Source organism: Gavialis gangeticus, unplaced genomic scaffold, assembly GCF_001723915.1.
Source record: "Gavialis gangeticus isolate Ggan-Ray unplaced genomic scaffold, GavGan_comp1, whole genome shotgun sequence".
Lineage (NCBI taxonomy): Eukaryota > Metazoa > Chordata > Crocodylia > Gavialidae > Gavialis > Gavialis gangeticus.
Genome location: NW_017729022.1, coordinates 146,151,406 through 146,176,137, shown reverse-complemented (window position 1 = coordinate 146,176,137; position 24,732 = coordinate 146,151,406). Strand labels below are relative to the sequence as shown.

General features: G+C 41.7%; 1 protein-coding gene across 29 annotated transcripts in view; it reads right to left on the bottom strand.

Moving 5' to 3' along the window:
- Positions 1-24,732, bottom strand: part of NRXN1 (neurexin 1) — a 1,443,145-nt gene that overhangs the window by 691,679 nt on the left and 726,734 nt on the right. For all 29 annotated transcript variants that reach the window (XM_019516265.1, XM_019516266.1, XM_019516286.1 and 26 more), the window contains 2 exons: positions 20,456-20,837; positions 19,756-19,946 (listed from right to left, as the gene is read on the bottom strand). In XM_019516265.1, coding sequence (XP_019371810.1) covers positions 19,756-19,946; positions 20,456-20,837 — 573 coding nt within the window. The remainder of the gene's footprint in view (positions 1-19,755; positions 19,947-20,455; positions 20,838-24,732) is intronic.

Genomic DNA, 24,732 nt, shown 5'->3' with positions numbered 1-24,732 from the left:
AGCACCCTGCACTTGTCCGTATTAAAACGCATCCTGTTCCTGTTAGCCCACCCCTGTAACCTATCCAGATCCCTCTGCAATCTCTCCCTCCCTGCTAGCGTGCTCACCTCCCCCCAAATTTTGGTGTCATCAGCGAATTTAAACAGGTTACTATCCACCCCATCATCCAGATCGCTGATGAAGAAATTGAACAGCGCAGGCCCCAGGACTGAGCCCTGGGGGACTCCACTACCCACCTCGCCCCAGGTCGAATATGACCCATCCACCACCTCCCTCTGAGTGCGACCCCTCAGCCAATCTGCAATCTTTCACATTGGGTCGAGAGCCACCTTACCCTATGGTCCTTCCTGCTAGTCCTGGAAGTATGCACAAAGCAGGGGGACAAACCAGGTTGAGAATTATGGCTCTGTGTCTATATGTCTCCTATCTACCCACAGCCAAGCATCCTGCTCAGAGTGGTCAGTGAAGGAGCTGCCACAGGTTGGGAGGGGGCAGCCATGGGTGCCTGGAAAGGAATAAGCAGTGTGATTACCTCCTTTACCCGCTGGTAGCCCCTGGGCTCTGCTATGGGCAGGCAGGGGACAGATCTGTGCTTTTCACCTTGTAATATTCTCCTGCTTCTAGCACATGCTCAGGACTGGTGGGAGGGGATGTGAGGTCAGGTGGCTTTGGATCCAACATTGGAGTCCCCAGAGGAACATCTGTGGTAATAGAGCAGGGATGGGCAATTTGTTGGGTCCATGGGCCACATGGGGAATTTTGCTGAGCTGTCATGGGCTGGGTCAGCCCCCACTTCCCACCCACTTAATGACTCACCAAAACTCTCTGTGTGGGATGGGGCCAGGGTGGGCGGGAAGTGGTGTTTGGGGAAAGGATGGGTGTAGATCATGGCTCTGTCCTAGCCTTGGCCTCTCACTGTCACTGCCCCAAGATCCCAGCCATAGATGCAAGTCCCTGTCTACCTGTGACCCCATCCCCTCCAGTCCTGCCCACATGACTCCTGGCCAGTCTCCATGATGACCTAGGGACCATGGGTTAGTGACAGCACAGGGGCATGGCAGAGCTGTGATCCATTGCCCACACGTGTGTGTCCGCAGAGAGCTGTGTCCAGGGCCAGGATCATGGAGCAGTGACAGTGAGGGACCAGGGCCTGGGCAGAGCCATGATCTACTCCCTGCATGCCCCTGCCCAAAGAACCAACACTCACTGCAGGGTCATGTGGGCAGCAGATTGCAGCTCTGCCCCAGGCCCCAGCCCTGTGCTGTCACCACCCTAAGATCCAGAGGTCTTCCTGGCCCTGCTCACCTGTCTCACACCCTGCTAGCCCACAGCCCCATCCCAACCACCTGGCTGAGCACACTGCTTACATGGGTCCCACCCCTGGTGGTGTGTGTGGGACAGAAGAGATTGGGGTGCCTGGCCAGTAGGGCTGGCCACCCCTGCAATAGAAGTTGTGCTTGCTTCCCAAGGTACAGACTGGAGGCAGGAAGGATGTCTTCCTCCCCAATACTGCCTCCTAGATGTTTAAGAATGGTTGCCCTTCCCTTTTAAATCTATCCACCTGCAACTTCCCCCATTTCCCTTTTACCCTCTCTCTTCTCTCTCCCTCCAGCCCAGTTGTGGTTCGCAGTCAGGCTCCCCCAGTGCAGATGTTGAATGGAGCAGTAATCAAAGGTGGGGAAGGGGAGAGGTGTTCATGTCACTGCATCTTCTCTGGATCCACCTTGGCAAGAGTATAAGCAAAAGACCACAGCTTATGTTCTCCTAAAATATATATATCTGAAATTAAAAGTTTGATTTTACCCCCACTAATCATAAGGTCCACAGAAGCTTGACTATATGAAGCATAAACCACAGAGTCCCAGTAATTCTTGAGTTTATGGCTTAACTACAGTTTTATATCCCTGTTTATTCTTCATCTAAAAAATTATTGCCACTGTAGTAGCACACACTATGTTTTGTAAAATATGCTCTATGCAGATGTCATACTTTACAAACTGCTTACAGTTGCTTATGGTGACTTAATGCATAAATGAGCACATTGGAAATATGTGTATGATGACATGCAAAAAATCTGTGGACATTTTAGGCCACGCTGTCAAGACTATGAAAATATCCTGACTAAGCTGGGTGAGAAATAGAACTGACTACATCATCAGCTGAAGCAGCAGGCTTCAAACTATGGGAACTTTATTTATTATATGCTTGTGCAAGTAACGGAACATCAGAAATCTGTGCATGTAGGGATCTCCATGAATTGCAGAGGAAGTGCCCCCTGCAGTGGCTCCTTTAATTTTTAAAATTTTGCTAGCCCTACACCCACTGTCCCTGATTGGTGATGGGGCCCTGCTGGCTGGGCCATTTGCTGTTGATTGCCAGGTAAGCAAAAACCACATTTTTAAATATACTGGAGCGTTTTCCTCCCCACCAGTCAGCAGCAAGCAGCAGGGCCACCAAGGCCCCTCTGCTTGATGCTGACCAGCAGGGAGGCAAAAACTGTGGCATAATTAAAAACCATGGTTTTCACTTCCCTGGTGATCAGTTGCAAACAGCCTGGTTGGCAGGGGCCCTCCACCAATGAGAGGTAGGGGGAGAGGTGGGCAAATGGCAAAATGAAAAAAAATATTAAAGGAGCCACTGCAGGGGGTACTTCTTCTGCAATTTATGGAGATCCCCATGTATGAATATTTGAGGAAGCATAAACCAAAGCAATTAAAAAAAATGGTGTCAGGAAAAACCTGAATTTAATAGCTAGGTACACTTTTATAAACCAACAGTGGTCACAGGTCTGAAATCACTTTCTCTATAAATCTAACCATAGTTTATTAGAATATATTATCTCTGTTTTAGCACTAGGGTGTGAGGGGGCTGCAAACTTCAGGGGAGAAAACAAAATAATAATAAATATTTTGTTTAGTCCCCTCCACCTGCCCTTAGACTCATGAGTTCTGTCGCCCCTCTTTCCCCTTCCTACTTACATTACATGGCCAAAATGAATTATAAAATTACAAAACTGATCAATGTAAATTACTTGAAGCACGATACTGAGGGCTAAAATAACCTCTCCACTTTTCCACTTTCTTTGGAAAAACAGATGCGAGGTTTTAGTGTTGTGCCACTGAAAGCAAATGGTACAGATCATTCAGACTTTGTGGGCACATCTACACATGACGCTATGTCACCATAGCTACATGCTATGGTGATGTAGCATCTGTCGGCAAAAGCTGTGACACTGCTGCTACATTGCTGTAGTGATGTGCTCCCTCAGTATAGTGCGTCACTACAGTGATGTAGCAGCTAAAAATAACTGTGTACCATGTGCATGGTGCAATAAGGGCTGTTACTGCACTGTCATTTTGTATTTCCAAAGGGAAGTACTAAATGACAGTGCAGTAACAATGGCGCCATAAAGGCACATGTAGATGTGCCCTGTATGCTGAAATTTATTTTATATTTAAAATACAAAGGAAAGAGGCAATTTCTAGTTTCTGGATAAATCAAGTGTTATGTTTTTGACTAGTTAGAATTTTTTTTGCCATTTTTTCCATTTGAAAAGCATGATTTTTTTCATAAAATAAGCAAAATCTGAATGCTTTGACTAACTCTACTTAGAAAGTTCTCTTTGCTGAGATATGAAGCTCAAATTCTGAAATGGGTTCTCTCACTACTTTCTTCAAAAGCTATTTTGGTAATATTGCAGATGGTTGGAAATGTTCTAAAGGATCTTTTCTTCTCTTGGAAATGGAACTCCTGCAGATTATCATTATTTTCTGAAGGAAAGTTGTTTTTGCCATTTTTTAAACTTGAATTTCAAAATAATAGGAATTTCCCAAAAAATGGAATTTCAGCTTTTGAAACTGTTGTAGCTCACAATATATGCAGCCATAATGGTAGAATTTATTTCTGCTTCTATTTCTCAACATGAAGAGGTGTATGAAAATATTTTGTAAAAGTCTGACTGAAGTTATTTTTCCAAATTTCAAAATCATGTTTGGCTTGAAGTTCTGTTGTAGTGGGGTAAAATTTGTCTTTTTAATCTCTGTTTTCTTAGCTCAGCTTTCCCCTAGGCCAACTAGGAAAAATAATTCCTCCCTAAGGAGATGCATGAAAAATCAAGGTAAATATCTGTTAAGGCAAAAGGAAAGAAACTGGGCTGGGCCTCTCATTCCTTGGAAAAGTGTCCTAACCACTAGGCTACCAGACTAAAATCTATGCTAGGGTTCTACTCTTATTCCTGCCTCCAAGAAGGCAAAACTGAATCCAAATTGTGCATATGTGCCAAAACCTGAAGTTGCATGGTTTTCTATGACATTAAACCCCCCCCAAAAAACTGCACTTCACTGAAAGAAACAGTGCATTAGTTTAACCTGGCTCCGCAGCATTTGTATAGATCAGATGCTTCAGCAGGGCTTTTTGGCACTTATAGCTGAAGCTGGTTCAATCAGTTATTAGATAAAAGCCCTCAGTAAAGTGCCTGATTTATATGGAGTTGGGTAAGCTGGGTCCAACTAACATGCTACTTCTTTTGGGCATGCGCTGGGCTTGGCACAGGAATGCACTGAAATTAAATAAAGCACTGTTTTGTTTTGTTTTGTTTTGTTTTGTTTTTTAATGTCTGCAAGCTGCCTATGTCTTTTAGGCATGTAAAAAAAAAAGAGGATTTAGACTTATGGGTCTTCTTCCTGAATGCTCCCCATGCAAAGAACTCTACTGACTTCAGCATACATAATGTGCCTTGATCTCTTGAAGGATCAGTCTTTAATGTCTGCTTATTTTTATATAATATCTGCTTATTTTTATATTTTACATCTGCTTATTTAAGTTTACTTTGGACGCATCTACACGTGCAATTAGCATACATCAATAAACTCTGGTAGAGTTCATGCCAGAGTTTATTCCTCCCAGGCACAGTGCTTACACGTGCACTTGGGACTGCAGCATATTGAGTGAGGGTGGTGCCGCTCTGACTGGCTGGGATCCCGGCGGGTCAGCCTGCCAGCCCAGAGCTGCTCTACTTTGGCTCAACATGCTGCGAAGGGACTGGCTGGGGCACAAGAGTGCTGCAGTGTAGAGCAGGGGCGGGCAATTATTTTGGGTGGAGGGCAGCTTATTGAGTTTTGGCAAGCCATCGAGGGCCACATTACAGGCAGCCAGGTGCAGATATATATTCATTTTCTAAATTTTTAGGGCCCCGTGGGCCAGACAGAATGGCCTGGTGAGCCACATCTGGCCTGCGGGGGGCATTTTGCCCACCTGTGGTGTAGGGCTAGCTGGCAGGTAGCCCTGCACTGTAGCATCCTCATGCCCCAGACAGCCCCAGTCACCATCTACATGTGTATCATGGTGGAGTAAATAACTCTGCTATAGGGTAGTACTTGTCCCAAATAGTAGTATAATACAGTGGAGTTAGTTAATTTACTGTGCCCTAATAGAAGCGCATGTGTAGGCAGTGACACTTTACTGTGGAGCTAGTTAATGGACTCTGCAGTAAAGTGTATGTGTAGATGCACTGTCTATGTAAACTACTGTCCCCTGCTGGATGGAATGACTTATTTGCCCCATGGTGAGATGATTATACTGTCCATAAGCTGCCTACAAATGATAAACCTTGCTACTAAAACCAGTATGCAAATGTTTCATGAATTATCAATAAACCTTGTCAGTTTCTATTTTTTTCTCCCAACATCTATATATTAAAAAAGCCAAACATATGTACACAAGACAAAGCAATTATAATTTAGATAGTTAATCCAAATGTTCCAGGTTACATTTTTTTCTCTTTTGAATTTATATTTTCTTCTGTGGCTTACTTTAATTTTCTAATATTTCCAGAAAATCCTGCACCTGTCCAAATTAATTTGAGGACATCTTTCAATTAAAAAAAATCAGGCAAAATCCACAAGAAATAAGCAATACAGCAAGAACAGAGATCCGTATGAAATCACCTGGGTTGAGACAAACTGCGTTAAAAAGGGGAGCTCCAAAATTTCCTAGCAACCCAGGCAATCTCAACAGTAATAAAAACAATACAGAAAAAACTAAATACACATATCTCCCTGACCTCATGTCAGGACAGATATCAACCCACATACTACCTCTCCCATTCCTATCATAAGTCAATATGTAGAAATCTCTTATTCCTAGTTGGGCAAACATAGAGCATTATAATCCATATTTTTTCATGTGTCTGTTTCAAAGAGATAAATCTCTACCAGCATTTTTAGACAGTGTATATATAATAAGCTGCAGAGTCAACCAGCTAAGGTAGTCAAAAGGAGTAGGACATTTTGAGTGTTACTGGTGACAAGAATACTACTCCTGTTCAGTTAGCAATATCACTGTATTGGCAAATAACATCTCTCATGCTTTAGAACAAAATCCAACGCTCCCTGGAGTCAACAGGACTTGCTATTGATTTCAGTTGGAGTGGGATTATACATTTTCAGTATACAGGGATTCAATTTACCTTTGCTTAAATCAACCAAGCTTCTCAGTTCTTCTTGTGCATTCTATGAATCAAAATGCTCGGAAAAATTAGGTGTAAAGTAGAGCATGAGAACACGTAGTGTTACACAACTGTCAGCAAAATAAATGTATTTATTACCTAACTCTTACATAACCTGAACAGGACAGAAGATTTCCCTGCTTTTAATTTGCTATGCTTCTTTATAGTAGACCCTAGAAACATTGCAAAACTGGAAAAAAAAACCCTAAGAAGCAGATGGATCAGCATGTTTTGTACTGATTTGTTTTTTTTCTTGAGTCAGATTAGTAGTAAACTAATTTGACCCTATTTTCATCTCAGACATGCTGTCCTTGAGCCATCCATTCTTCCTTCCCAACAAATGAATCATCAACTGGGGCCTCCTGCATGAGGCAAAGGAGCATTTTATGAAGATCACTGCCTTCCAATCACTAGTAGAAACAGTGTTTATTTAGAGACAATCTAACAATGGTGTCGGCAGCATATAAATTGTCCTCTGAGAAGACAGAGCAGATATTTAAGGGCAAATAGCTAACATACTTTATTGAAACTAGTTCTTGTGCCAAGCAAAGGTTCATTATTCTGAGCAAAATAATAGTGTTCATTCACATATGGTTCCAGCTACAGAAAAAACACATTGTATGAAGATTTAAGAGGAACTGTAGCTCATGTTTTCATCACACCAAAATAAAGAAGCCATTCACAGAGTATTTTGGGGGGTGTTGCATAGGAGGACTTAGAGATAGTGACTGATATATTTATGTACATCCTTCTCTTTGTCCTGTTGGACTGCTACTTTCAACTGTATTTCCAGCCCTAGTCCTCACTTCCTCCCTTTCTCCCTCTCATTACAGAAAGAACTTCTCTTTCCTTTTTCCATTGACACTGTTCAAAATTATTGCTGCAGATAGTAATGAAAATGCTGTGATACCACATTAGGCTAGCTTTATTTTTCCAGAAAGAAACATTTAGGTATTACATCGTAGACTGTGGGATCTGAAGCTTTGTATTTATGCCTCTGTCTCTAGTTACTTCATATGCCATATGAAGGAACAAAAGCTTATCTCTGACTCTTTGTTGTGCAAGGTTAGCAGGCATGCTTTTCATTGAATATACCACTGCATGTGCATCAAGTACTTTATAGTGATCAAGTGTATGACACATTTCCCCCCCAAGCAGTCAAATAAGAAAAGACAGAGAATACTGAGATGCACCACTGGGAAAGTCTAGGCTCTGCAAAAAGGGCTAGGATACTTGCTTTCCACAAGACCCCAGTAAGACACAGATTATTATCCTGCTGAGGAACAGATCAATAGAAGTAACTTTTTCTTCTTTAATAGTTGATTAAGCAGATGTCAGGTGGGACTCACAGTTAGAGTCTGAATTGAGATGAGACTCTTTTGTTTTTGAGGCAATTACAGAGAACAATGGGGGAAAAATGAGCATTGACTCAGTGGGAAGTTATCAGGTTTCCCATATTCCAATGTTTCTTTGGTAAATCAGACACTCAGGCTGATCCAATATGCACTGATCTAAACACAGCATATCTTTAATTGACTATAGGGGTGATATTCAACAAAGGGCTGTTATGCAGCTACTCTCCTTGACATTTTGCAGGAAGTAGAGGTCTAATTATCATTAGTGTTTCTCCCTCAAACATACCATATTTACCTGAACCCAAGATGATTTTGCATTTAAGATGACCCCTCCACCACCATCATAATTAGCTTTTAGATGCGGAATATCTGCTGCATGACTGGGCTGGGGCTCACGCCAGCATGCGTCTCTGGGCTCCAGGCTGATGTAAGGCTGGGGCTGGGACAAAGAGTAAGTAGTAGTGATGGTGGTAGAAGTGGGAGGGGGCAGACAATGGGGATCAAAGATGGGAGGGAGGCAGGGGTTGGGGGTGGCAGCTGCAGCCGGAGCTCCACCTTGAGCCTGGGATGGGGCCAGAGTCGAAGCTACAGCAACCACCCCTCCTTTCCTGCACCATCATTTGTACTAAAATCCAAGACAAGGGGCTTTCTGCCCCCTCATGTTGCATGGAGAAAAAACCTCCTTGGATTCAAGTAAATACAATACCATTTGCACTAAATGACAGGCAGGTCAGAGTAGGAAAGTACCTTGACTAGCTTGGTTTCACCCCTGAATATCCATATATTAGGGAGAGGCAATGAAGGTTCTTCCCACGGGCAAAATAAAAGGGTTAACACTCTGCACCACCAAATACCATGCAGCACCCTTATTATACTTGGTCAAAAATGTTTCAGAGAAACCTTTTTCTGTCAAAACATGCCAGTTTGTCAGCCTTTCACCAGGATGATTTTTCCCATACACTCATCTCAGTTTCCAATCAAAACAGAAGAGAGACCTTCACTCTGCTTGCAAAATCTAATAAACCAACATCCAGAGCACTCACCCTGAATATGGAAAACCCTTGGATGTAGGTTTGAATTCCTGCTCTGTATCAAGCAGGTATCAAGCAGTTGTCTTGAATATTCCATATGAAAGTTTTAACCATTTTAACTCAATCTCATTCTTATTTTTTCAAATGCTCATCTTTAAAAGGTTTAATTTTTGTTCCACATCAAAATAAAAACAATTTTGAAACCTCAGTTTTTGCCTCAGGATCAGACTCCTTTTTTTCCAGCCAGCCATGGTCAATGCAGCCTATTTCACTCCGTCACCAACGGTAGTAAATCCAAAAGATACTGACAAAGATCTAAATCATTCTTCTGTCCTGTTTCTGCAGCACATATAGCTTAGCCTAAGACTTTTCAAACTTCCCCAACAGAACTGTTGGATGTTAGTCCTATGAGAGGCTCACTGAATCCTGTATGCCACTTAGCAAGGTATTGAGACAAGAGAAAAGACTCCAGAGAGGTGGGTTAGGCTCACCTTTTTTACATCTGAGAATCCAAGTTTTTTTTATCAATACAGTTTAGGGACTTAGATCTTGTACACTTGATGGAACGTTATGGGGAGAAAAGTAGCATGTTCTCCTGACGGAAGACAACATTTAATCAGTTCTAAAACCCCTTCATCTTAGCAACCTCAAAGAAAAAGGGCAAGTTGTTCACTGCCAGCTTTATTCCCACCCCCCTCCACACCAACAGTTCCTGCTAAGTTATTCGCCTTTTCAAATATCAGTAGTACCTCTGTGACGCTGTGTCAGTTGTACCTCTGTGGCTTTGCTATGTCTCCATACTGTTAACCAAGAAAGGAAGTGGGACTACATGCAATTACAGTAATGGAATGACAGGCACAACATAACAGGTTAGAATATTACCCTATTTTTTGTTGGGGGAAGGGTTGGAGGTATATACCCTGATCCTTTGCGTCTGACACTTCTGCTAGGTGTTCCCTGGTGACTTCCATAATGTCCCTAAGTACATCATTAGGAAAAAATTATCCACACAGTTGGCTATTGTGCTTTCTCGCTATTTACTCCTTCTTGACATGCAGCATAGATTTTAGCTATTTATCAAGAGAATTCAACATCAGTGATGTTTCCCTGCTTGGCTGACAGTACTTACTCTTTTCTGTTTCATGGAAACTTGTACACCAGTCCACAATGACAGATGCCAAACCCATGAAATGATATGGGTGCCAGAGCTAGTTCACTGTATTGATAGGTACACTGAGAAGGAACATGATTCAGATTCTTTTACTGCTAATTTGACAGCATTTCACAGTCCAAGATGAAAGTAAAACTGCTCCTCAGTCCTGCTGCTCCACTTTTCTCCTGCTCCCCTGATCATGTTGTACTACCTGCTGCCTTGCAGAATTTCCTCACCTGCTACAGCTGTGCTGCTGTCTGAAGTCTCCTTTCTCATTGTTGCTATGCCACCTACTATTTCATACACCTCTGCTGGACCCGCATTGTCCCTTTTATGCTGGCACTATGTCATTTTTCCTCCCTGTTGTATTTCCCAACCCAGTTCAACACCTTCAGAACAAAGATATTTATATTGGGCAAGATCGTTGTATTTCTCAGAGACAGACTCACAAAAGGAAGAGTGGATGTAAGTAGTATGAATGATGGGAAAGAAGAGTATATTAGTATTAGTATTTGAAATTTAAATGGATCCAAAGGTGAGGCTAAGAAGAGAGATGCCTCCTAGGACTTCCCTGGGAGTGCTGCAGCTTGGAAACCACAAGAAGTGTAAGGTCAGAATCTAGCTCACAAACAACATGGATTCCAAAATAAGAAATAGATCTGAGAAACCACAAAAATGCTTTTCCAGATCCCCACTCTCCTCATTTTAACGTTTTGTTAGGAAGATTACGTGGAAGACATTGGTATTGACAGAGATTAAACAGATTTAAAATTACAGCAGCCTGTGTGTCCACCAGGCTGTGAGGAAAGTTGGTGGTGCATGCTAAATGGTAAATAATAAAATCTAATTGCCATATAAATGCGTGCGGTAATCCATCTCCCGCAGAATTGACTCTATGCCAATTATGTTATATCTGGGGGAGGTGGCTGCGGTGGACAGGGAAAGCATTCAAGCATATCAAATGCCCTTCCCTTCATTCTGTTCTCACCGCTTCTGTATATTGCATATACCTGAAAAACAGACAAAATATCAGGACCCTGTTTGTTTGTTTGTTTCATGCGGTTGAGTGTTTCTGTTTCCCTTCCTGCTGGCAGTTCATTAATCACTCATGTCTACACAGTAAACTTACCATACTCCAGTGCAGAGTCCTCAAGCTGCACTTTTTTGGGCAGGGTACTTCCTAAACTGAAAGCAGGATAGTTGCATTTGCACAGTGCTACATGAGGGCTGTTTACAGGTGAGAACGTAGTGACAGGTACCTGGCACTGGCATTCAGCAGTGCTAAGCAATCCACCTGAATGACTGAAACTGCTGCTGGTTTAGGAAGCAGACCTAGAGAAACACAGCACGCATAAGGACAGCGTTCTTGGGCATGATGAAGTTTACGATGGAGGCACGGGCCTCTCGGTCTTTCTCTATTTCTGTAGTAAACAAGCAATGCTGGCCCAAATTATCTTCCCAAAATGTACAGTGTCCCTCTCCAATGGAAGGTGATGTTTTCAAAGGTCAGTAACCGCCGTTGAATTCTTCCCACTTCCTAAGGCCTCATACAAGATGCCTCAATGTGAGCCATTAAGCCAGTATGACAAGGTTAAAACAATACAAGTGTGAATGTGTACGGCAGAGGTGAAAGGTTCTGCCAGATCCACCCAGTGACTCTCCTCAGCTAGGACAGGAATGTCAAACATACAGCGCGTGGGATGGATGTGGCCCATGGAGCCATCTCATCTGGCTCTTGGGGCTCATAAAAGAACTTGAAATTCAGGGAAAGGCTGGAGCCTGCTGCTGAAATCTGGGGGACAGAACCACATATTTTTCCTGGTGGTGCGTGAGGGAGTAAGCTATGGCTGCATGGCTCCCTGCCACCACTCACCCTGTTGCCAGCTCTGGGTCCAGCTCCAGCCCTGGAGGAACACTATGATCTGGATCCACCCAGACAGGGGGCTAGCTGATTTTGACACCTCTGGTCTAGGAAGAAGACTGAAAAATCAGCTGCTGATGCTAAGAGCTTTTTGGTCAGAATTTCAGAAATTAAGATGATTACAGTGTGCTACCATAGCGCTATTTGAAGAAAACCCTTCAGTGCCATGGGCAGGTTCAAAGAACCTAGCGCACAGAAGCATGAACAGAGTCCAAGGATGCATTTGGGGTAGGGTAAACCTGTCATAGGATTGAAAGGACATAACAAGCCCTCCTTGGAAGATTCAGATAGCGGTAACTAGGATACACTACAATTGTAGATAAACAGTCACATAACAGCCACATGTTATTGGTATTAGCCTAGATTATTTGGCATTTTAGGAGCATTTGGAGGCCAACATCCACACCAGCTATCTTAGTACGACAAGTGCTGAGCAAATGTATGGGGGCAGAAGGAAGGAATTTTCCGAGCATGCCACTACCTCAAAGATACTCTACAAAAACTCCTACAATAATGCCAACTCTAGAGATTTTTTTTCTCCGAGTCTTACAATATTTGATAGATATTTTTCCCCTTTTTGTTCTTTTGTGAACTGTAAATCCCCAGCTCCTGGAGTCAATTATTGCATAGGAATCTCAGCTTCCATAAAGAAATAAATGAATTAGTAGCCCTAATGGTGAGGACAAAAACTTGAAAACGTGACAACTAAAGACTCATGAAGAAGGAAGAAAATGAACAGAAACCCACACTCATTACTTTAAAAATATCCTGGTTCTTGTGTAAAACTCATGAATTTTTTTGGTGGGGGTAGAATAGGAAGGTGGAATATTTTCAGCATGCTTAGCATTAGTAATGCCTTTTGTGCCCAATAAATGATATCATAGCTTTCATAGACCTATACCTAGTCTATCCAATGGAAGAAAGAAAAGGAGATATGCATTTGACCAGATCATCTGATCACATTCCTGACCTCTCCTAACCTGCCTATCATTTGCTCTGTGTGTCCTGCTACAGAGTCCTGCAAAGTGGAATACTATGTTGCACGAGAAGGGAGTGTCCAGACAAGCGCAGATGTGTCGTATGCGGTGCCACACACCACACACCCAGGCGTTCCCCACACTGCTAATTTGAAGTGCGGTAGGGTGGGGGTTTGACTCAGGAAGATCCTGGGTTTAAAAAACCCTGCGCTTAAAAAAAGCAGGGTGGCGCATGTGGTGGCAGTGCACGCCACCCAAAACCAGAGCCTGGCTGGCTGGAGCCATGCTCCAGCTGCCGGCCAGGCTCGCAGCTGCAGGATCACTGCAGTTGCAACTCCAAGAAGACCCCAGGACCCCAGGTAAGGCTGTTGGGGCCAGCATGGTTGCTGGCTCCAGCCTCCCCTACCCCACCAGGGGCAATGTGTACCAGAGCACCATGGCATGGGTGTTCCCTGGGGACAAGTAGCAGCAGCACACATTGTACCACTGCTGTTTGTCCCTGGGAAAATGCATGTTCCTGTTCATGGGAATGCACCTGAAGTATGCACTCCCCATGCTTTTCTAGACTTCCCGTGAACAGTTCAATTATAGTGATTCCACTTTCACGATACACTCTATTACTAGCAAGGCAGTGTTATGATTGTCACTGCATGTTCCTATGTGTTTGAAAAGACAGGAGATGAGATCACATTATGAAGACATATGGAGCATGGCCTCTCACCCATCATGTTTGCTAGTGACAGTGTTTGGAATTCTGCATCTGGATGAGAATATTATATCTGCACAGAGGATTCACAGCCCTCTGCCAAGGTCATTACAATTAACTTATGCATGTTGATTTGGGTAATGTTCATGATTAATGCTTTTTCATTTGTATAAGTTTGCATTTTTATATAAAACACTGTTCTGTGCTTTTCAACAAAGGTTTGGTTCTTAGTTAATAGGAAATGTGAAGGATCCCTGCCATTGAGAGAGGCTCTGTGACACAGAGAGCAACACAATGTGGCAAAAATAAGGGGCTTATTATAAAACAATAGGAACAAATGTTGTGGAAAACTGAAATAATCTCAGGTTCAATTTCCACTGCTGGAAAAAGAAGACTTTTTTCATTAACAAGTTGGTTTAGTTCAGTCTTGCAAAAGTCTATTCACCCACTCTCCCAGCATGAGCAACGTATTTGACAGACAAGTAAAATATTGTTAGGTTCTTTCATTATCAGCACTCACTGTAGTAAAGGACAGGTGAGTAGATTATGTATTCATGGACTAGTACATTATATAACAAATAAAACAAGAATTTTTTAATTGATAAGTAGTTTTTTAAGGACATGGGACAAGTATATTTGTGGTATAACAATACTGAAGGCACTAGAGTTACACCAGGGGTGTGAATTTGACTAGCTTTCTTTCAGTTGTTTCAAATTGGTGGTGAGACACAAAAGAAGGCAAATTTGGCAAAATCCTATGAAGCGACAGATGAGGCTGGCTGATAGATTAACAGAAGGAGTAGTAGTAACCACAATAAAAGATTTTAAAAAAATGGTGCTTCACTGTATACGTAAGAAGGTAGGGCCAACAAATTACACATAAAGGAATCAAGAAAATAGAGACTGTAGGGGAAGCAATATATCTGAAAGGCAAAAGAGATGAAAGGATGACTGTGGGTTTCAGCAGAGTGGAACTGAGATGGTGGATATGGATAATGCTACAGAGTTTGTAAAAGACTGTATATATGGGAAGTAGAACAGGTCAGGGAATGGAGTTTCTGGAAAATCAAACTATATATTAGGAAAAATCCAAAATGAAACATTTTATTAAGATGATTCTCAAAAAAAAAAAAAAGTGGTTTGTCAGAACAAATTAAAACATTATGTTTTGAGTTACTGTGCCTGCCTGACCTTCTGTTATTCCTTGCAAGAGTCATTGTTTGGGTGTCTCATGTGCTCTTTTCTTTCATGGACTGTTTACTTTGGCCAGACTAATTTTCACAATACACCATACCCTGCTCTGGCTGAACCACCCTGTGAATTGTGGAAGTAGCTTGACTACAGTGACTCACAGAAAATATAACTGAGCAGGTGAACCTAGAGTCTCAGGCTAGGGACAGAAGTTGCACATAAATCAGTTTAAGTGATCAGAAACTGTTTTAAACCTGTAACAGAACAGAAGTTCAGTGCACATAAACCAGTTTCAAAATGGCCCAAACTGGTTTGAGATAAACCTGGTTGAATGTAGTATCAGACTTAATTGATTTGAGTCAAACTAGTTAATGGAACTTCTGTCCCAGATCCCTTCCTGGTTGAAGTTAAATCAGAGTTCCCCAGTATCCCAGCATGCTCTGCAGTCCTGGGCTGGGCTGGGCTCTCTGCTCCAATGCAGCAAGGCTGGCCCTGCCCCTCTGACCCCTAGCCAGAGCAGGGGTTGGGGTGTGGCCAGATGCTGGCTCCCCGTGTGGTGAAGGGGCAAGGAAGAGTTTTATTCCCTTTTCCCTCCCCTGTCCCACCAGCACAGACCCCAGCTGGAGTCTGCCAGGCAGGGGCGCAGCAGCCCCATTCAAGCATTTTGCCCCACTCACTGCTTGAGCAGTAGGGGGCATGGCCAGCCCCAGCAACACTGTGAAGCAAATGGAGACAGGGGGGTTAATTTTCCCCTGCCTTCCTGCAGTGGTAGGAGCAGGGGCATAGCTAATGGCTAGCCAGCACATTCCCCTGAGGCAAAGGGGGAAGGAAGGGGTTTTATTCCCCTCTCCATCCCCTCTGCCCCAGGGGACCACAGCAGGTGTCTGCCAGCCTGCCAACCCCAGGCACAGCTGGGGTTCCCTAGAGGGAGAGGGGATGGAGGGGGGAATAAACCCCCTCGCTGCCTACTTTGCTTCAGGGGGCCACGCTGACTGGTGTCTGGTCACACCCCTACACCTGCTGCTGGACCAGCAAGGGCGGAGTGACCTTGATGGGGCAACAGCCCCTGTGATGGTGTCCCAGGGAGTGCAAGCCTCTTTCCAGTCGAGGGCTGCACTGCTGGCAGGAGCGGGGCAGGCAGAGCTGCTGCAGCTTGTGTGGAGTGAGCAGCAGCAGCAGCAGCGGGGCTCAGAGGGGTGGCTACAGGGGTTAAGCCATAGCTCCCCCAAACCCTCCTGCATTGCCACTGCTGCTGCTTGCCCTATACAGTCTGCGGCAGCTCTGCCCCTCATCAGGAAGAGGCTTGCGCTCCCCAGGAGACCTGAGCCAGGCAGATCCCGGCTCGGGTCTACAGCGACGGGACAGTTACACCTATGGAAACTCCTTAACTTCAGTGGGATTGTTGAATGACTTCAAACACAATAGGGAAGCCAGCTGAACCTGCATGGTCTTTGAAACTGTGTTAGTAGGTAGTAGAAACAAGAAGGAAGTGTATATTTAAGTGGAGTTATGTCTATGGAATGTTTGAATTGTGTGCTGGACTTCACAAGAATGAGAACCACAGGAGCCATACTGAAAGTAGGACAGGGAGTCTATCCAAGAAGACTTAGCTGTTACAGCAGGGAGGGAGGCCTGAAAGTTCCTCATTTTCCTTTTAAAACTCATTTTGTTACAAAGGCAATGGGTTGGATTTATACATGGGTACAGAGAAATAGATCAGAACACTACATTAACTCTATTTGTTCATTTTCTTTGGTGGAATAAATAACCCAGCTGGATTCTTGAATTCTAAACATGTTAATACCCAATATATTGCTTTCTCCAATTCCTGTCTTATTGTTTACTTGAATATCAAGTATTTGATGGAGTAGTACAATGTATATACACCAGAGATATTAACAAATTTACTAGCAAAAGAAATCCACTCCCATTCAGCTGAACTGGATTTACAGTTTGTGAGGACAAAGTGATAAACAAGGCTTTCTGTGCTATATAAGTATCCTAGTGTTTCTGATAATGCTGAGTGTGTTCTGATAATGCATTTATATTTGGTTAAACTAGTATAACCAGTTGAAAGTATTTGGTAAAATTTTCCAGTATACCCATGGCCTAAATGGATTTAGAGACCATGATCTTATAAATACGGATACATGGGTTTAATAATTAGCAGTGAAGTCAGTGGGGACCTCTCATCTCAGTTAAGCACATACATAATTGTTTGTGGGATCAGTAATTAATGATGGAGATGTGCATTGTCATTTAAAACAAAGAGAGAAGGTATAGGGAAATAATTCAATGAGAATAAAGAAAAAATATCAGTGAAATGTAACTGGCATTTCCTTTTGTAGAATTCTGGTCTCAGACTTTGCTGGTTAAAGTATACCAACTTAAAAAAAATCCTCATTATATACGTGAAGTAAAGGTCTAAATATGATGACCAAACAGATTAAAAATAATAATACTCAAACACACATTATACAATGGGGAAAAACTACTGAAAACCTGTTATGATAGAAAGGCAGTGTGAACAAGGTCACCTACTGTATCTCCAGGATTATTATTTTTTTCTTTTTGTAAAGCAAGTTATGGAAAGCCACTACCAGAAAGTCAATGTCTATTGTAATTCAACAACCAGTTTTAAACATTTTGATACTTTTCTTTTTATACTCCTTAGTATTTCTGGAGCCTCAAGGTTAGAAAATCCATGAGCACTGAATATGTTCTATACAGAAAAAATACTGTACAATTTTGAATCTGAAGAAAACAAAGGAACATGGAGTTTTATGGCCTCGATGACATTTATCTTTCCAAGACTGCAGCAAGTAGCATATTTAGTGAAATAATAGTGCCCTCTAGTGTTTTTATTAAGCACAGTATGATTAAGCTCTATTTTGAATCTATATTTTGTAAACAGACATAAGAAAAAAATGAGATGTAGTTATGATATATAAAGTAAGTATAATATGTTGTGTTACTCCACTTATGAGTTCATGGCAGTATATATATATCTCAAGCTCCAGCTGCTTAATATTTGACAAAGTGGTTTATATACAAATACACACAGATATACTCATGCTCTGCAAGTATAGCTGTAAAAGCAAACAGGGTTTTTCTTCCATTTTAAGCATTAACGTAACATAAGATTTAAGTAGTTTGATTTTGATTTCTGAATTCTTATTCCCTCATCATTAGCAAGGATGTACAAAATAGAACACTGTTTGATTTTCAAATGCCACTCAAGAAGCAGAGCTAGCAATTAGAAAATCTTGATTAGACTTATAAACCAAGCATTTCTGATAATGAAACTACTGATAGGAAAATATGAAACATCAAGATACCATTTTCATAGTTTCACCTCCCTGATCTTAAGAGCATTGTAGGGTGACAAAAACACATGAAATATCATAAAATCCAGAGTAATTACCAAGGTCAGCTCATTATCTCTAACTCAGAAGGTGGTTAAAAGAAAATGCAGTATGGAGTGAGCTTCCTAGGTTTGCCAATTAGTATCATAAGCCAAAGGTTATAAAAGTGTAGATTTAAAAAATCTTCTTAATTACTTCCGTTTTCCTAAAATGGATTTTATTTATTTATATATATATATGCTGTGTGCTATCTAGCCTAGAAAACTCACTCTGTTCATTTAGAAAAGACTGAAGTTTAAAACACACACACATATATAGTTCTGTTTTCCTAAAATGGATTTAGTTTTAATGGGAATTTTAGGAAAACAGAACGAATATACATTGTTATTTTTTATATATATATATATATAAAAACTTTATACACACACACACTTCTAAAATTCACAATCTTTTCGATATGAACAGAGTGAGTTTTCTAAGATATACACAGCATATAGATAGATATTTTTAATTATATATTTACCCATTCTTTTGAATATGTATTGCTGTCTTCAGATGTTGATTCCTTATAAAATCATTTGGGCATTTTTCACGAATACAGACAATTTTAATATGCAAGTATTATGAATATCACACAGTAATACACACATAAGAAAAACTCAGTAGCAGTTTGAATGAAAATCTAATCCTTAGGAAACTTCATGCATATTATATAGTTTATTCTACTGTATACTTAAAATATGTTAATGAATCCATGCCCACACAAAGATACAGACATATTTAAACAACTGGGTGGCTTATATTTAAAACTGCTACTTTTATTTGAAGATGTCACATAAGGATGCTTTGCTTACATGATATTATAGACTTTCTTTCATTTTATATTTCTTTTCCCACCCCTAAGCTCAAGTAAATAAATGGGTGTGGTGCATAATACTAACCATAAGGGTTCAGATCAGAATTTTCCTCCATTCACAATAACAGGTAGGGGGCGAAAAACAGGGGCAATTGTACAATGCCCTCCTTTTCTACTCCAGTTCTTAGGCTACCCTTTCTTTATGGTATATGTTACCATTTTGCTTCTTGGAAAGTTCTGGTTCACTCCTTGTTGACTCTACTATTAGAAAGGCTTTTTAAACCTATTACAGAGTTTTAAAGGGAAGATATGACTTTCAATTAAATTCTAAAGGATTTTATATTCTTGTCTATAGGATATTATTTGATTTCTATAGATCCTCTATCTAATTTCATTCTAATTCACTTCAGCTATTTTTCCAAAGACTCCTGAAGACTTTGTCTTTTTACTACTTCCTGATTTTCTCCATACTTTAAAGGTATTTCAAATCTATTATGTGTTATGTAACCAGGAAAGATTCCTGTATTGAGAATAATGTGAAAAAAACTGATTCCACAAGGACATATTCATTACTATCATTATAATAATTATGCACATAATATCATGTAGTTGTGTGGTACTTCACACATATATTATTCATATTGTACTTGTACAAAATATCTCTGTATGTGTTACACAAGAATGACTGTACTTACTTTTGAGATCCAAGTTTCTGGCTCCTGCTGTGCTTTGTGTTGTAATTTTAGTGTCAATCTTTACAGTATGAAGGTTATTGGTATCTCTTGATATCATCACATTATGCCACTGGTTGTCATTCAGTGGTTTATTAGAACTTCCTTTGATGAGATTCGCACCATTTCCTAAATCAAACACATAGTGCAAGTACCTGGAGAAAAGAGAATAAGGTTTTAAAATAAACATTTGTTCTCCTTTGCATATTGAATACAGTACACTTTTCTGTATGTGCCTTTCTGTTGATTTCCTTGTTCCTCTCCTCATGCCATCACTGGAGAATAACTCTGAGTATCAAGAGTTTAGCTTGATGTTTTAAGCTTGCTATTTAGAGTGAGCTTGACTCAGTGAAACCAACAGTGATTTACACAGCTGAGGATCTGGTCCTGGGTTTACACTCATCACTGGAACTGAGAGGGATATTAGTATTATTTTGTTGTAAGTCCTATAAAAGTTTTAAGCTTTACATATACTTAATTTAATCTTATATAAAGATATTTAAAAAACTGTGATGTGGCAAACTGATCTGACCATTGAGATAAACATTTTTAGCCTAAACCTTTTTTTCATTTAGTAAGGTCTAGAAATTGAAAAGCAAAACAAAACACAATACACCACCCAAACTGCTTTACCTATTGTACAGAATGATAACTGTCCACATACCCTTTAACTAACTCAACCACGATGAAATCGTTTCCATCCCCACTGTTATAGAGTATCAATCCATCCAGAGATGTTGTTTTGAACTGGAAAAAAAGATGCATAGATGTGTAGGCTTGCAGTGTGGCCAGTGCAACAAAACTTGCTTTTGTTTTAAAGGTTACAGGGTCTGCTATGATGTTCCTGAACCCAAATCTGGCATTTAGTTCACAGTAATCAATGTCCCCATTTTTACACAAGTCAATGTATGCCATGCCATTAAACGTGAGACTTTGCAAATGGCCAATGAAATTAGAGGGAACAGAGGACAGGTAGCGACGTTCCGTTATGATTCCCGTCTCAATGTTATGGAATTCCAGTCTCGTGTGATCACCAGCCATCTGACCTTTAAAGAATAACAACAGACAACAGGTTAGCCTCTGAAATGAAACCACGCAAAATGGCTCAAAAATCAACAATATTTTTCATTTTACAGGCTCCTTATATTTTAAAAGAATGCCGGCCAAATTCCGTAATTCTAAACATGTAATTGTTTAAACTAATCCAAAGCTTCTTGAAATCACTGGGAGTCTTTCCATCACCTTAAATAGGTTTTGGAGCAGCACCCTAGTGTGCAGTCCAAACAAGTGTGTGCTAAAATGTCACATCAATATTAAATGGAATACCAGATTCTGGCTGCAGGTTACTTTTACCAGTGTAAAATGCAGGTGTGATCTAAGTAGTATATAGTGTATGGGGCTGTGAATGAGATTAAAAGGCCCCAAACTTAAAACCACTCAGCCTTTGACTTTTGGGCTATGTCTTCCAAATAGCCTTTTTTCACTTTCACTCCCTCCTCCCTCTGTTACCACAATGTCTGGAGAATGCTAGTAAGACATGAAATCATAAGCAACATATGGCTGCTTTTGAAATCAATTACAGATTTTCTGCAGGATCCAGTGAAGGCCAGATTTCACCCAATGATTTTAAAATAAGAAGGGCAAGTTATTTTACCTAGTGTGAGCTTTGACATAAAACTGGCCCTTGATCATGTGGCCATACTTTCTGGCCACACTTCTGCATGCCTTCAGAGTATAGTATCTCACAACTGACCCTTCATTTGGGTTTATAAATACAATTTAGTTCACAAAATTTAAGAGATTATCTAGAATTAGTTCACAGAATTTGAGAGATTATTCAGAATATAAAAGGAGAACTGACAGTTTTTAAAAGTTGTCCCATAATTCATTAAAAGTTAATCTTTGGAGATGTTAATATATTTTACCTGCATGTATCAGAAAGCTTTCTAAAGGACCTGCTATAAGAGAGCAAGACAAATCTCTTCCAACATTTTATGCAGATGAGGTACAGTGCAACTGAATTATTCAGCTTCACCTTGCTCTCACAATCAGTTTAATTCTCTGGTTTACATGTACTTAGGACCATTATGTTGTAACTATTGAATTGCCTGTCAAAAATGATGAGGGGGTGGGAAGTGGGGAAGCTTGCTAACCTTAACCCTAACCTCCGTGCCACTCTGGCCTTCCAGAAGCAAGGGGGGGTAAGCTTGTCCCACCATCCCCGATGCCCCCCTCTGCCAGCACCCCCTGCCACTGCTGCCTCCAAGAAGCAGGGCCAGGGGGGAGCACAATGCCAGCACTACTGGCCTCACTGCCTCCCCTCCCCTCGGTTTGTTCCTGTTCTGCCACCTCTAAGCAGGTAGGGCCTGCTCTGTCCCCTCCATCCCTGCCACCATATCAGCACTCCACCGCAGCACCACTTCTGCCTCCTGTCTGTAACACTCTTGGAACACTCTGATTGGTTGTTTCAGTAACCAATCAGAGTGCTGCAACAGAGTTATGGACAGACAGACAGACTAAGCCCTTTATTATATTAAAATTATATTTCTTCTCACTATTTCAGGAGTTTGTTTAAATGTAAACAACACAAAACAAGTCATCAACAAATCAACCAATAATGCATGAAAATATTTCAGTTCATATTGGAGTCTGTAAAACTTTTTTTTTCTCCCTTTAAAAAAGTCTTAATTTTTTACTTAAATGATTTAGACACTGTCCCTTAATCAGTTTTAGTCTGATTCAGCAAAAGAATATTCTGCAGATCTCTGTGCCACAGAGCACAGGACCTGATCTTTATACAGACTTGTATAAGAGATGGACAAGAAATGGATTTCTCATTCTAGTCCATGTTTAGGTGGGTTTTTTTTTTTAAAGACTTCCTTTTCTGGATAAACAGTTAATTGACAGGTTTCTGTGAAATGTTTCAGGTTAGATGAGTTAGCTTTTATCAGTGAAAAAAATGTTTGTCAAGAAGTTCCTGACATACTGTATGTTCATAGCTTTCGAAAGCCTTTGTCCTTTTGCTGTATTCCCTACAGCAGATATGATTCATTAGCCTACTGTCTGTTCTGTACCTTAGCAGGAAGACAGAGCAACTGAAATCCCAGCTCTGCCAGCTTCAGAGATGCTTTTTATTGCATTTAGCCATAAACTTATGAATCAAGCCCTTGTGCATTAGAAAAACCATGAATGATGTCTTCTCTTGATGTTGCTATTGTTGTTTCCCATTTTTTTATTCAAAGAAATGTAAATGTAACAAGGCTGGGTTGCTGGGGGAACTCTAGCAGTACAGGGCTCCCTCCAGCTGGGCAGACCCTGCTGGGAAGCCCAGGGCTGAGAAAGAGGGAAATCCCCATAATGCTGGGAACTCCCAGCTGGGTAGACCCTAGCTCAGGGGGAGCAAGACTGAAGTGAGGGGGCTCCATTGCTTCCCCCCTGCACGTTGGAAAAAGCAATTCATGGTGGGTGGGGCTGTGCATCAGGCCCAGCTAGGCAGGGGAAAAACCCCTGTGGTGTGGGCTCCCCCCCAGCTGGGCAGAACCCAGCTTAGAAGGGCTGGTACCAGGGCAGGGGGCTCCATTCACCATCTCTGTGATTAAAGGCAGTGAGTTAAGGGAGGTGAAGCTGTGCATCTGTGGGTAGGGGGAAACCCCCACAGTGCAGGCTTCCTCCCCAGCTGGGCAGGCTCCAGGTTGGGGAGTCCTAGGGCTTGGGCAAGGGGCTTCATTCCCCTATCTGTTTTAGCCCCCCTATGGTGGGTTAGGAGACAGATTCTATGCTGGCTGCCTCCCTCCCTGCAGCTAACAGCAGGGGATTGGCAGTGCATGCCAGGCAGCCAATCAGGGATGGACCCTGCTTGGCTGGGCTCAGCTGCCCTTGGCAATGTCCAGCAGGCTGGGAGGCATGCAAGAGTGCCCCTTGCCTTCTGGCCTCAGCCACTGCAAGCATCTTTTTGCTTTCCCTAGCCAAAGAGCAAATGTGAGTTCCATTTATTAATGGTTCAATTTACACAGCTTAAAGACATCTGCATAGATTGGATTCCACCTTGGGCTTTTTGAATGTTTGTACTTAGCCAAGAAGCATTCTGGTAAGGACTGTCTGAGAACAAATTCCACAAGAGAGAGAGCTGGGCAGTCCCCAGACTTGGGTAATTAAGACTTTAAGGTTGAGGAGGCCAGGATTGGGGCACAGACTGACAAGGGCTCCTTAGAGGGAAAGTGTCTTGATGATGATGTGAGACAGGAAATAGCAAAGATTAAAGGAAAAGCTAGCTTTAACAGCTTTATATGGGGCCTTCGTGCTGGAATCCTGATAAATAGATTGCCTTGCTTTTCCCTATTGACCCCTGAGGAAGAAGAGAGTCTTGTGAGCTACTGTTGTGAGCTTGTAGATAGAGAGAGACTTCTGAAGAACAAATGATATTATAGGGAGAAATGATACTACAGGTGATTTTAACCTTGCAGACATGGTTATAGGTCAAATCTCTGTTCTGGGATACAGTGTGCAATCCTGCCAAAGTCAATGTAATGCAAAAAGGCAGACCTTTGACTTGATGAGAGTGGCAATGAGGATTTTCCTTTGAAGGGCAAATCTTGGTGAGACTCTTATCTTGAATGAATGGTGAGGAAGGTGGGAAGTAATCATATGTTACTGTATCACATAACTGGTAGTTCATTCACCTGCCTGTCTCCCGAGAAGGAATGATGTAGTCAGCTTTTGCCTTGAGGAGGAAGATAGTCTCTGCATCTCGCTTGTGACAGGTCTTTGGCTTCTTACTGCCAGGGAATAAAACCAGCCCACACCGAGTTGTCAAGGGTACTGAGAGCTGCATCTTAATGGGATACCATCAAAGACTTAAGATGCCCTCAAAATGCCCACTGCACTGTAATAGAGTGCTACATCTGTGTTATAATGAAGGTGAATGCAGACCAGACAGATTTA